General features: G+C 45.0%; 1 protein-coding gene across 9 annotated transcripts in view; it reads right to left on the bottom strand.

The window, feature by feature from the left end:
• LOC110530368 (catenin delta-2) overlaps nt 1–13,606 on the bottom strand; it is a 144,119-nt gene that overhangs the window by 13,697 nt on the left and 116,816 nt on the right. For all 9 annotated transcript variants that reach the window (XM_021613359.2, XM_021613364.2, XM_036985995.1 and 6 more), the window contains 3 exons: nt 9,750–9,882; nt 5,491–5,704; nt 2,100–2,283 (listed from right to left, as the gene is read on the bottom strand). In XM_021613359.2, coding sequence (XP_021469034.1) covers nt 2,100–2,283; nt 5,491–5,704; nt 9,750–9,882 — 531 coding nt within the window. The remainder of the gene's footprint in view (nt 1–2,099; nt 2,284–5,490; nt 5,705–9,749; nt 9,883–13,606) is intronic.

Raw genomic sequence — 13,606 nt, forward strand, 5'->3', positions numbered from 1 at the left:
CTGACAGCCACATACAAATACATTTATGAACACAAGTTGTGTGTATAAAATAAAACAATCACAATGTATTCCAGTGGGTGTACCAAGCAAGAAGGCACTAACTGCTGTCTAGGGTCACAGGTCATGTCAGAAGTCAGGGTTAATATGAATAAAAAACTGCCTCATGTTAAGACAACAGACAACCACATCTCTAGTGATCTGCCTACAACTCATTTGGCTGGACAATTTAAAAACTATAAAACCATTTTTCTCAGTTCCACACTATGAGCAGTTAGGGCTCTTTTGCTTGGTAGGTCAGTATGGATGGCCTGTTTGTGACTCCGTCGGCACCTCCAGAACTTTGTAATGGGCCTGATAAACAAAGCAGACCATGGATCAATCTACTGGATCAGTATCTGTTCTGGAGGTGCTCTTTCTAGGTCAGTGATGAGTGACTTGACTGTATAAGTGAGAGACGGGCTCTGGTTAGATAGAGACAGGGTCCATTATCGGGTAGTTCCTAAAACACAGCAGTCACTGCCCACTGACCACCCCGGGGTGATACAAACAAGGAAACATGGAGCATCTTCAATAGGCTTGTTGACTCTATTGTGCATTGACAATCTAAAGGTAAGGGCTTGTTGACTTTATTGTGAGTCTGATCGATAGTGATAATTAGTATATTCTCTTGCTGTCAAGGTGGGCTATGGTCCTTTTGACACTCTTCCTCCCGTTAGACACCAGCTGATCCCTGGCAGAGAGGCACCCTGTGAAGAATGTCAGTCAGCTAGCGTGCTGCGTTCGCTGTTAGCCATGGTGATTCTGTTCTGAAGACAGCCAGCGTGAGTGTCACAGGATGAGGGACAGGTGTGTGATGAGGCGGCAGGTGGCGAGGCATCTTAGTCCTCCACATTACATATTCAATCAAAGCTCCTGTTCTGTTGTTCCTTAACGACCGATGAAACAGATTAATTAGCCTGCTGAGCTCAGGGATTTAATGTACAGTCATTCATACCTGACAGGCAGGCATTAAGACTCAGCACATTTCACTTACAGTGGGCTTCCTGCCACTCCACGCTGCTGCAGTGCTGATTGGATGTGCTGCAGAGAACTACCTGTCTGATGGCCAATGGGAACGGGGCGTGCCCACAAAAGTCCACCTCCCTTTCATTAATCACTTCCTGCTTTGACAAGGTAATGTGTGGGCATATTAATGGTTTCAACTATTAGCAGATAATACCACTAAAGAGAAGCGGTGACATTTGCACAGAGAGGGTAATGCACTGTAGGTAGAATGAATGACCCCAACATTAACAGACAAGCAATGTATTAGCTAAGATCTCATTATTCTCCTTCTTCGCAGATGCTTCTCTTGCTGGTACGCAGGAGACGAGGGCCCAGATATAAAAGAGTAGAAACACTTGACACATAGCCAATTTTCTTCCGGTGCCAGCGCTATAATCAGAAAGTCTTTGACAATATTCCAGAATTATAGAATGCTTTAATGGAATCCTGCAGGGAGCAGACAGTTTTAAGCCTCACGGAGTGCTGACATGGCGTTTTCACACAACATCCCTCATAGTGAAGGTAATTATGGGGAAGAAGCATGTTACATGGGCTCCCATAATCAGTCGGACACTTGTGGCATTCACTGTCTGTGATAAAACGTCCTTCATCAATAACCCTCATTCGTCAAGTCAATACTCACAATACGTACAAAGCTTCATGAGAATACTCTGTTTGAAAGAGCAATGTGTTACATCCTGCATCACCAACACAAAGGAACTGGGTGCAGGCAAGCCAGGCAGGGACAAAGCAGGGAGACATTCACCTGAAAGAAGCCGACCGCTCTGAGTGAAAGCTACACCAAGAAGAGGAATAGTCTCCAGAAGACACCTTACAACCCAGTGCATGTAACCTCAGGTTGACATACACTGTCATGACTTGTGACTTTTAACCTCTAACACTGCCACTGTGCTGTCACTTCTGCTTTGCTTGCTCTTTGGGGTCTTGACTGGGTAAATGTAAAGAACCTTGTGACTACTGCTGATGTAAAAAGCTAGCAAACTTTATTAAATAGATTTGGTTGATTGACCCGAGGGTCCAGTAACAGTACTGACCTGAGGCAGCCGGTGGCGTTGCGGAGAACCTGGGAAGAGTGCAGGTGCAGTTTGCGGTCCTCCTGATGGGGCGAGGTGTCCCAGCCCGAGTGGGGGATGATGACAGCGTTGGTCAGCACGGCCAGGGCATCCTGGATAATGGGCATCTTCAGGGCATCACACGACGACAGGTTCCACAGCACACCTGAACAGAGAACATCAGATAGGACAGGACGTTGACGAACAGTGATTTAACGTGGGAGAACGGTCAGCTGTAGAGATCCCGGGAAAGGAATGGTGATATATTGTTGGATTTTTTTGGAGAACAAAAGTTGAATATACTTCCTCTGAAATTAAAATAAGGATCATGTTGGACCAAAACTGTTCAAAACATGAAAAAGAAAATGGAAAACTGTAAGGCTCTTAACTGTTTAATAACTTCACGTCACAAAACAGCATGTTTCACCCCTATTTTGAATTAGTGAGAGGTTGGCGTGATTGTGCAATAAACTGGGCACCTGGGGCTTCATAGATGTATCTATTTTTCCCAGTAATTTAATGTGCAAACCAGCCAACCTAAAAAAATGAAGGAATTTTCTCTCGCCTACCAATTACATTCAAAGCCAGCGGCTTTGGCACAGCCTGTATGAGTAAACCACAAAGAGACAGAGGGAGGAAGCGCTCTCTCTCTCTGCAGCTGGGCTCTCCTCTCTCTTTAACCACACTGACTACGACTTCAGTCTTCCTCCTCAAGCTGGGGTGCTTTCCTAAACACTGAACAGGGGCAATACGTGTCCACAGATAGTATACCATCCCAATTTACATATGACTTAAAAAGACAACCGACTCGTGTGTGACTATAAATTGCTTTCAGTAGGATGTGGTCGGAACATGGTGACTCTGCCATGGATGGTGTTAAGAAGTGAGCCGAAGCTGTCAGCCAAAGATCGAGATACACACACAGCACAAGAGCTGGCCGGTTATCTACAAGAGGAAAGAGGAAGAAGAGGAAGGAGGAGAGGGTCCTTCACTCTACAACCCTTCATACGCCATAAAAAATATATATATATATAAATAAATAAAGCAACATCTCACGGCACAAAGCCACTCCCCCATGTGACCTACTTGTTGTGTGTACTGACATGTATGTGTAACTGATAGATGCACACACACACACATATACTACATGTTCATGTTTTTAAATGTATGTAAATTGTAAACTCTTTTGTTCTGTAATGTATTTTTAGTTCTTGTGTCAGACCCCAGTAAGACTAGCTGTCGCCACCGGCGTCGGCTAATGGGGATCCTAATAAATCACATCAACAATCAAACCAGAGGGCACACCCACACAGACACACACACACACACACTCAGAGCACTGATTGTAATGACCTTGACAGCTGGCCCAACACATTATAATTCTTGTTGACCTTCACCACATCATGTCCCTCCTAGGACACCGTAGCCGTAGCATTTATGATTGCAATTACCAGTGGTGAGGCCGTCAGTCGCTCTTCACCCGTTCCTCTCACAACAACAATGTAATTACATAGATCTACTTTAGTCTTATCAGCCACGTTGGGATGTTTTCCTTGTGGTCTGCTCTGCTCTAAATAACTAGCTGCGTGGCTCATAATTAGCGGAGACAGTAATCTTGCAGAGAGCATTACTTTACCGCGCTCGGGGCAGCGCACAACATTTCTGTGTCTTTTTTAAATGAAAGAGCTGCTGCCTATAGCGGTGGCGGTGGTGGGCTCGGCCGATAATAACCGCCTATAACATCATCTTGTTCCAGTGGGGAAGAAAAGATGGATGTTTTATTTCGCTGGATAGAGAAAAGAGGTTAATTGCCTCAGCCTTACATCACCAGGGAGGCAGGGGGTGCGAGAGCATCATTTCGTGGGGAGAAAGCAGGTTGTCTGCAGAACTAGACCTAAATTATCTCTACGGGGGGTAGTGGAAGTTGAGGGCACTGTGCAAGTTGTCAAGGTGACAGAAATGGCATTTTAGGAGCATGACAATGTTTTTATGTGGTTCAGGTGAGGCAGCCGCTATGTCGTGAGCCGACAGTGATTCAGTGCAGATGACATTCCAATCAAATCAGGTCAAATCAGCCACTCTTTACAATGAGTCACTGTGGTACCGAAACAAATGTGAAGAAATAAACCACATCCCAGCTCTGATGGGATAAGACATATAGATAGATGTCTGTACATCTATGTTTGTAGATGGCTGTACATTTCTACCATTCTCCTCCAACTACTACTACTTTTAAATGAACCTACTCCGATAACTCCTATCCCTCCATCCCTCCACTAGATTAGAATAATTTTACCTTGGCTGTGTAAGAGCAGCAACAGGGGTTTCTGTTCGACATCACATGGAGTCCAGGATACAATCTACATCTTTCATCTCAGAAGACAAGAAATTTGCCATTAAAAATAGTTGTATTCTTCTGAATAATCGTCTTTGGCTCCTCTACATGCAAGGGGGGCTTCTTAGAGCAGCGGGGGAAACAACAATCTTGTTTGGCTAACTGTGATGTCATAAACCACCGCTGCCACCGCATGCCTAAGAAGGGCGCCCCTTGGCAGTTGGTGACACGGGGAAGGCTCAGGGAAGGCTAGGAGACAGAGAGAGACTGGTAAATGGTCCCGTTAATCCATGCCCAGTCACAGGAAGGGGAGAGGAAGCTCAGGCGGCCACTGTGACTGCTTTAAACAGCCAGAAGAGAAGATGTGAAGAGGCAGAATTCGTCTGGGCCGGGAAAGGTTTTCTGCAGCCTGATTCATTTGTGACAGGAAGGACTGTGTTCCAAGCGTTGAATTGTTTTCTAATTTATATGGTAATCTCCGTTAAGACAGTATCAGCACAAATCATATATTTCCTAAGCATTTCCTGGCTTAAAAACCTCTCTACAGTAAATACTACATCATAAAAGGATGCAGCAGCATGCTCTCTCTAAACATGACTAGGGGATTTAACCTCGGACTTCATATTGCCTTTTGGCAATGTTCACTTTTAGAACATCGTCATTTAATAGATATCTGTGGTGCCATACCCCAATGAAGTTTCACATCATATTGTATGTCATCAAATATATGCATTTTCTATCCAGTCATGTCATTTGTGGATATTTGTGTTTTCATATTCAGTGTTTAACTAGCTGACTTATATTGATGAGCCACTACTATGGATGTTGATGTGACACGTCCCTTTGGGATTCTTTGCCTCTACAGCCTACCGTAGTTCTCCAGCCCCCAGTAACAGTGACAGTTAAACATTAGATAACACGCCCATACGCATCCAGGTATAATCCTTTATAACTTGTTTTAAATACTTTTTATAATGTCATATAGCAAGGCTATGTTATGTCTCTCTATGTTATATCTTGTCAACAAACTCTGTTTACCTGTGAGCAACTCCCTAATCTCCATGTCTGTGGTCTTCCTCAGCAGGCGGACCAGGGCTGGGATCCCCCCACAGTTCTTCAGGGCGATCTTGTTGTCATCGTTGGCCTTGCCGTACACCAGGTTCCTCAGAGCTCCACAGGCGCTGCGGTGCACGTCGGTCATCCTGTGGTCTAGCAGATCCACCAGCAGCTGGATCCCTCCTTGTCTCCGGATCTGGTGAGAGGAACAGGGAGAGGAGAGGAAGGATGTAAGTGGATCCACTGGATCAAAATGAAAAGATAGAGCAAGAGCAGTACAAATATATATGCAGTAGTGTAGCTACTGTTCTTTACTTTTCAATTGTCTACAGCAAAAGTCATAGTTAGTCATAGTTTTCAGCATTGACAACAATATCCCTAAAGGCATCCCTATATAAATACTATTCTTCAATAAACTAGAGCCATGTCAAACACGTGGCTGCACACAGACAGAAAGGCCCAGGATACACTGTCACAGTGTTCTGCCATATTAGTGACAGAGTGACAGGATGACCTGGCAGAGAGTGTGTGTGTGTGTGTGTGTGTGTGTGTGTGTGTGTGTGTGTGTGTGTGTGTGTGTGTGTGTGTGTGTGTGTGTGTGTGTGTGAGAATGAGAGTGAGAGTGAGAGAGAGAGAGAGAGAGAGACACACACACACAAGAGGACTGGTGCCAACAGCAGATGTGTGCTGCCAGGTCCAACAGAATGGATCAGCATTGCTGCTGTTTCTGTACCTCTCAACTTCCATTAAACACAGAGGAGAAACATGATTACAAATCAGAGACCCTGTTCATCTGGGTGCTCTGCTTCAATTTACTGACAATTCATTTAGTGACAAGGTTTACCCCATCATGGCTTCTGTTATTACACTACACGTGCCATTTTATGGCTGACTCATAATCAGTCAAAGCACAAACAAAGAGGTGTTGGCAAAGGCGATAGACACTGGCTCACTAGATTGCAGGCTACATGCTATCATTATTCAGTACATGCTGTACGTACAGTTGAAGTCGGAAGATTACATACATTTACGTTGGAGTCATTAAAAGTCGTTTTTCTACCACTCCACACATTTCTTGTTAACAAACTATAGTTTTGGCAATTCTGTTAGGACATCTACTTCGTGCATGACACAAGTAATTTTTCCAATAATTGTTTACAGACAGATTATTTAACTTATAATTCATTGTATCACAATTCCAGTGGGTCAGAAGTTTACATACATTCAGTTGACTGTGCCTTTAAACAGCTTGGAAAATTCCAGAAAATGATGTCATGGCTTTAGAAGCTTCTGATAGGCTAATTGACATCATTTGAGTCAATTGGAGGTGTATCTGCGGATGTATTTCAAGGCCTACCTTCAAACTCAGTGCCTCTTTGCTTGACATCATGGGAAAATCTAAAAAAATCAGCCAAATAATTCTAGATCTCCACAAGTCTGGTTCATCCTTGGGTGCAATTTCCAAACGCCTGAAGATACTACGTTCATCTGTACCAACAATAGTACGCAAGTATAAACACCATGGGACCACGTAGGCGTCATACCGCCCAGGAAGGAGACGCATTCTGTCTCCTAGAGATGAATGTACTTTGTTGCAAAGACTGCAAATCCCAGAACAACAGCAAAGGATCCTGTGAAGATGCTGACATAACCTGAAAGGCTGCTCAGCAAGGAAGAAGCCACTGCTCCAAATAAAATCCCCACAAAAAAGCCAGACTACGGTTTGCAACTGCATGGGGACAAAGATCGTACTTTTTTGAGAAATGTCCTCTGGTCGGATGAAACAAAAATAGAACTGTTTGGCCATCGTTATGTTTGGAGGAAAAATGGGGAGGCTTGCAAGCCGAAGAACACCATCCCAACCGTGAAGCACGGGGGTGGCAGCATCATGTTGTGGGGGTGCTTTGCTGCAGGAGGGACTGGTGCACTTCACAAAATAGATGGCATCATGAGGTAGAAAAATTATGTGGATATATTGAAGCAACATCTGAAGACATCAGTCAGGAAGTTAAAGCTTGGTCGCAAATGGGTCTTCCAAATGGACAATGACCCCAAGCATACTTTCAAAGCTCTGTCAGGAGGAATGGGCCAAAATTCACCCAACTTATTGTGGGAAGCTAGTGGGTTGCTACCCAAAACGTTTGACCCAAGTTAAACAATTTAAAGGCAATGCTACCAAATACTAATTGAGTGTATGTAAACTTCTGACCCACTGGGAATGTGATGAAATAAAGAAAATATTAAATAAATCATTCTCTACTATTATTCTGACTTTTCACATTCTTAAAATAGAGTGGTGATCCTAAATGTCCTAAGACAGGGAATTTTTTACTCGGATTAAATGTCAGGAATTGTGAAAAGCTGAGTTTAAATGTATTTGGCTAAGGTGTATGTAAACTTCTGACTTCAACTGTATGTATATTCCCTACTGTTTATGAAAACACTTACTAGACTCATCTCCCTCGCTCTGCTGTTATCAAAATAAAGCACCCAGTTAGTCGTCATTCCCTTCACACAGCCTCCTGGTCCAAAAATAACCAAGATACCGTTGTAAAGAATACGAGGGGAGACAGAGAGCTGGTTTCAAGCGCAGGGCGCAGCAGGTGTTTATTGTAAAGGACCACAGGAGGAGGCAGGTAGCTGGGTCCAGGGGCAGGCAGAAGGTCGTACACAGGGGGTCCAAAAAGGCAACAATAAAGGCAGGGAAAAGGCTAGTAATGTAGTCTGGGAGATCAGGCAATAGGTAGATAACAGGAAATCCGATAGGCTAAAGTACAGGCAGGGAAAAGGCTAGTAATGTAGTCTGGGAGATCAGGCAATAGGTAGATAACAGGAAATCCGATAGGCAACAGTACAGGCAGGGAAAAGGCTAGTAATGTAGTCTGGGAGATCAGGCAATAGCTAGATAACAGGAAATCCGATAGGCTAAAGTACAGGCAGGGAAAAGGCTAGTAATGTAGTCTGGGAGATCAGGCAATAGGTAGATAACAGGAAATCTGATAGGCAACAGTACAGGCAGGGAAAAGGCTAGTAATGTAGTCTGGGAGATCAGGCAATAGCTAGATAACAGGAAATCCGATAGGCAACAGTACAGGCAGGGAAAAGGCAAAAGGCGTCGTTAGTGAGGCATGCAAAAACTATCATACACGGGAGGCGTAAATCACGAGAATAACATCGCTCCGAAAGAAGTGTGTCACAAAACAAACAATACCTCACAGTGACAGGGTGCAAAGAACTGAACTACATAGTGTGTGATAATGACATACAGGTGTGTGATCAGGTGATTAGAATTCAGGTGATTGGGATCTGGAGAGTGAGCTGCGTTCAGGGGATCTACGTGTTTGAGAGTGTCAGTTGGAAGCAGATGTTACAACCGCTAGGCGAGAAGGCACCATCATGACACACAGCTAACGTGGATTGCCTTGCAGTACTATACATAGTGTGCGGGTGTGCCTGTGTGTGTGCATGCCTATGGGGTGTGTATGTGTACAATCACGGATATGTGTGTGTGGGTCTGCCCATGTTGCCTGTGTGATGTATCTCATAGTCTGAGCGAGGCAATGGGATGAGCGTCAGCAGTGTTTAGGGGAAGCCATCAGCTGACCTAATGACTTTCTTCCAATCCTTCCCAGAGGGCATCTGACCTGCAACTTATCCCTCCATCTTCCCATCCCTCCATCTCCCCATCCCTCCGACTCCCCATCCCGCCGACTCCCCATCCCGACATCTCCCATTCCTGGCATCCCTCCATCTCCCCATCCTTCCATCTCAACCTCTCCCTATCTCACCATCCCTCCACCTCACCCAGCCAATGTCCCCACATATCACGCACACAACAAGCTATCCAACATCCCTGCATACAGGTGAGGCAAATCAAGTGAGGCAAGAGTAGGCAATACTATCTATCCACTAATGTGAGGAGAATTCACAATTCTAGCACCTGGAATTTATCTTGAGCTAGAATGGTGAACTATGAATTATTCTCGCAAAAGGCTTCACAAAAGGTATAAACTTTAGATAATGTACTGAACAGAGCAGAGGCGTACTTCTCTATGTTTCATAGGTTTCAACTGAAGCAGGCCCCAGCTGCCCAGGGCCCTCCCACTGATATGTTAGCCACTGATTTTACAACTTCATGGGGCCTATACATTTCATAATGTATAAGCAGTGGATGCAGGTGTCCCAGCTAGCACACAGTAGTAGAAACTGTATGGATCCGGGCCCAACCGGTGCATGGTTACCTCAGACTTGATCTTGTTGTCTCCGAAGCACAGGTGTTGGAGGTAGGCTGCAGCGTTGGACTGGACCGAGGGGAACTGGTGCTGCAGCATCTGGATCACCTCAGGCAGCTCTGGGTCTCTCCAGCCAAACTCCCTGCAGAGGACCATGGGAAACACATGGATGAATACAGAACAGAACTGGATGGGTAAAAGGCTTCTGCGTCCCAAATGGCACCTTATTCCATGCCCTCATAGGGCTCTGGTCAAAAGTAGTGCACTATATAGGAAATAGGGTGCCATTTGAGACAGACACAAGCGTAGAAATATAGTGCTAAACAAAATGATCACTCATTGTGTATTATACTGCAATCTTCAACCTATCTTTTCAGATGACTGCTGGTGCATGTCTTTGTGGTGGTAATTCCTCTCAGTGGTGTTGTGGTATAATGCAATTTCTGCATTAGGCATCTCTGTTCTCTCTTTCTTTTAAATGCCATGAGTTTGGCTTATTGTGTGTAGCTATATTGATGTTTAATACTACAGTATGTTCAAATCAAATCAAATTGTAATAGTCACATGTGCCAAATACAACAGGTGTAGACCTTGCAGTGAAATGCTTACTTACAAGCCCCTAACCAACAAATGCAGTTTAAAAAAAAATACAGATAAGAATAAGAAATAAAAGTAACAAGTAATTAAAGAGCAGCAGTGAAATAACAATAGCAAGACTATATACAGGGGGGTACCGATACAGAGTCAATGTGCGAGGAAACCAGTTATTTGAGGTAGTATGTACATGTACTGTAGGTAGAGTTATTAAAGTGACCATGCATAGATGACAACAGAGAGTAGCAGTGGTGTAAAGAGGGGGTGAGAGTGGGGCACTGCAAATAGTCTGGGTAACAATTTGACTAGATGTTCAGGAGAGTCTTATGGTTTGGGGGTAGAAGCGGTTTAGAAGCCTCTTGGACCTAGACTTGGCGCTCCGGTACCGCTTGCCATGCGGTAGCAGAGAGAACAGTCTATGACTGGGGTGGCTGGAGTCTTTGACAATTTTTAGGCCTTCTTCTGACACCGCCTGGTATAGAGGTCCTGGATGGCAGGAAGCTTGGCCCCAGTGATGTACTGGGGCCTCAATCTTGGACTCAATCATGGACACTCTTACTGAGAGTTATGGCTGCTTTGCGTGATGTATTATTGTCTCTAACTTCTTGCCCTTTGTGCTGTTGTCTGTGCCCAATAATGTTTATACCATGTTTTGTGCTGCTACCATGTTGAGTTGCTACCATGCTGTGTTATCATGTGTTCCTGCCATGCTATGTTGTTGTCTTAGGTCTCGCTTGATGTAGTGTTGTGTAGTCTCTCTTGCCATGATGTGTGTTTTGTCCTATATTTATGTTATTTTTTAAAATATATATATTTTTAATTCCAGCCCCCGGTCCCCGCAGGAGGTCTTTTGCCTTTTGGTAGGCCGTTATTGTAAATAAGAATTTGTTCTTAACTGACTTGCCTAGTTAAATAAAAATAAATAATAAACTGGGCCGTTTGCACTACCCTCTGTAGTGCCTTGGAATCAAGGGGCCGAGCAGTTGCCATACCAGGCAGTGATGCAACCATGCTCTCAATGGTGCGGCTGTAGAACCTTTTGAGGATCTGAGGACCCATGCCAAATCTTTTCAGTCTCCTGAGGGGGAATAGGTTTTGTCATGCCCTCTTCATGACTGTCTTGGTGTGCTTGGACCATGTTAGTTTGTTGGTGATGTGGACACCAAGGACCTTGAAGCTCTCAACCTGCTCTACTGCAGTCCCGTCGAAGAGAATGGGGGCGTGCTCGGTCCTCCTTTTCCTGTAGTCCACAATCATCTCCTTTGTCTTGATCATGTTGAGGGAGAGGTTTTTGTCCTGGCACCACACGGCCATGTCTCTGACCTCCTCCCTATAGGCTGTCTCATGTACTGTTGTGTCATCTGCAAATTTAATGATGGTTTTGGAGTCGTGCCTGGCCGTGCAGTCATGAATGAACAGGGAGTACAGGAGGGGACTGAGCACGCACCAATGAGGCACTGTTGAGGCACTGTTGAGGATGAGCATGGCGAATGTGTTGTTACCTACCCTTACCACCTGGGGGCAGCCCGTCAGGAAGTCCAGGATCCAGTTGCAGAGGGGGGGTGTTTAGTCCCAGGGTCCTTAGCTTAGTGATGACCTTTGAGGGCACTATGGTGTTGAATGCTGAGCTGTAGTCAATGAAAAGCATTCTTACATAGGTGTTCCTTTTGTCCAGGTGGGAAAGAGCAGTGTGGAGTGTAATAGAGATTGCATCATCTGTGGATCTGCTGGAGTGGTATGTAAATTGGAGTGGGTCTAGGGTTTGTGGGATGATGGTGTTGATGTGAGCCATGACCAGTCTTTCAAAGCATTTCATGGTTACAGACGTGACTGCTACGGGTCGGTTGTCGTTTAGGCAGCTTACCTTAGTGTTCCTGGGCACAGGGACTATGGTGGTCTGCTTAAAACATGTTGGTTTTACAGACTCAGACAGGGAGAGGTTGAAAATGTCAGTGAAGACACTTGCCAGTTGGTCAGCGCATGCTCGCAGTACACGTCCTGGTAATCCGTCTGGCCCTGCGGCCTTGTGAATGTTGACCTTTTTTAAATGTATTTTTATTTCATCTTTATTTAACCAGGTAGGCCAGTTGAGAACAAGTTCTCATTTACAACTGACACTTAGGCTACATTGCATTGAGATACACTTACAGAGCAGAAAAACAAAGTGACATGTGACATTTGCATTGTCCACAACCAGCCGTGGCCAGGAGCCCCATAGGCCGCGTACAATTGGTCCAGCATCGTCCGGGTTAGCTAAGGGTTTGGCAGGGGGCTTTACATGGCTCATCGCGCTCTAGCGACTCCTTTTGGCGGGCCATGTGCATGCAGGCTGACCCCAGGTGCCAGTTGAACAGTGTTTCCTGTGACACATTGGTGCAGCTGGCTCGCAGGGGTTAAGAGCACGGTTAGGCAGGTCATTTCTCGGAGGACGCATGACTCCACCTTCGCCTTTCCCGAGCCCGTTGGGGAGTTTCAGCGATGAGACAAGATTGAAATTGGGGAGAATTATTATTATTATTTTTAAGGGTAACAAACATGTATGACAGATTTGCCAAACAAACGTAAGTTCTCTCCATCTGTTCAAATAGCACATGGCCTAGCGTTAAAAAAACCAATTTTAATAATAAGATATATTAAAATCCAAAACAAGGTTGTTTTCTACACCCACAAGTTATGAATGAAATAATTTGGCAAAGAATGTTACAGACTAGTACTGAGTCCCTACTCTTGGAGAATGAGTGTGTTCATACAGCATTATCCTCTGGTGATGCAAGCTGTGGTTCTCCAGTGTGGTCGCCTGAGGCTAGCTAGGTGGCTGTCAGAGACCCCTGTCATCCCCACCACTATCTTCACCACCCCCACCACTATCACCCCCACCCCACCCAATTCTTATCGGCAACAAAGAGAGAGAGCAAGAGACACACACTGGTGTAAAGGCCGTGCTCTCCCTGTACAGTGTTAAACACCTACCAGCAACTGTTCAACCTCCATCCATCACAGCTGTCCGCAATCAAGCCTTTCAGTTTGTCAGCTCTCAAAGACCGAGAATCAATTATATTAACGGCTGAGATCACGTGTGAGAGAGAGAGAGAGAGAGATGTGAGAGAAAAGGAGAGATGTGTTATGAGAGCGAGAGAGAGAGCCAGCGAGAGAGGGAGAGGAAAACTAGGAACAGAGAGCTAATTCTGATCCACAGGGCCACAGTCAGTGATGTATACACTACGAAGGCTAAACGTGCCTCAGGACCATTTCATCTCCCCACAACCCATCTC

The sequence above is a fragment of the Oncorhynchus mykiss genome, chromosome 8 (genome assembly GCF_013265735.2).
Source record: "Oncorhynchus mykiss isolate Arlee chromosome 8, USDA_OmykA_1.1, whole genome shotgun sequence".
NCBI classification, from domain to species: Eukaryota; Metazoa; Chordata; class Actinopteri; order Salmoniformes; family Salmonidae; genus Oncorhynchus; species Oncorhynchus mykiss.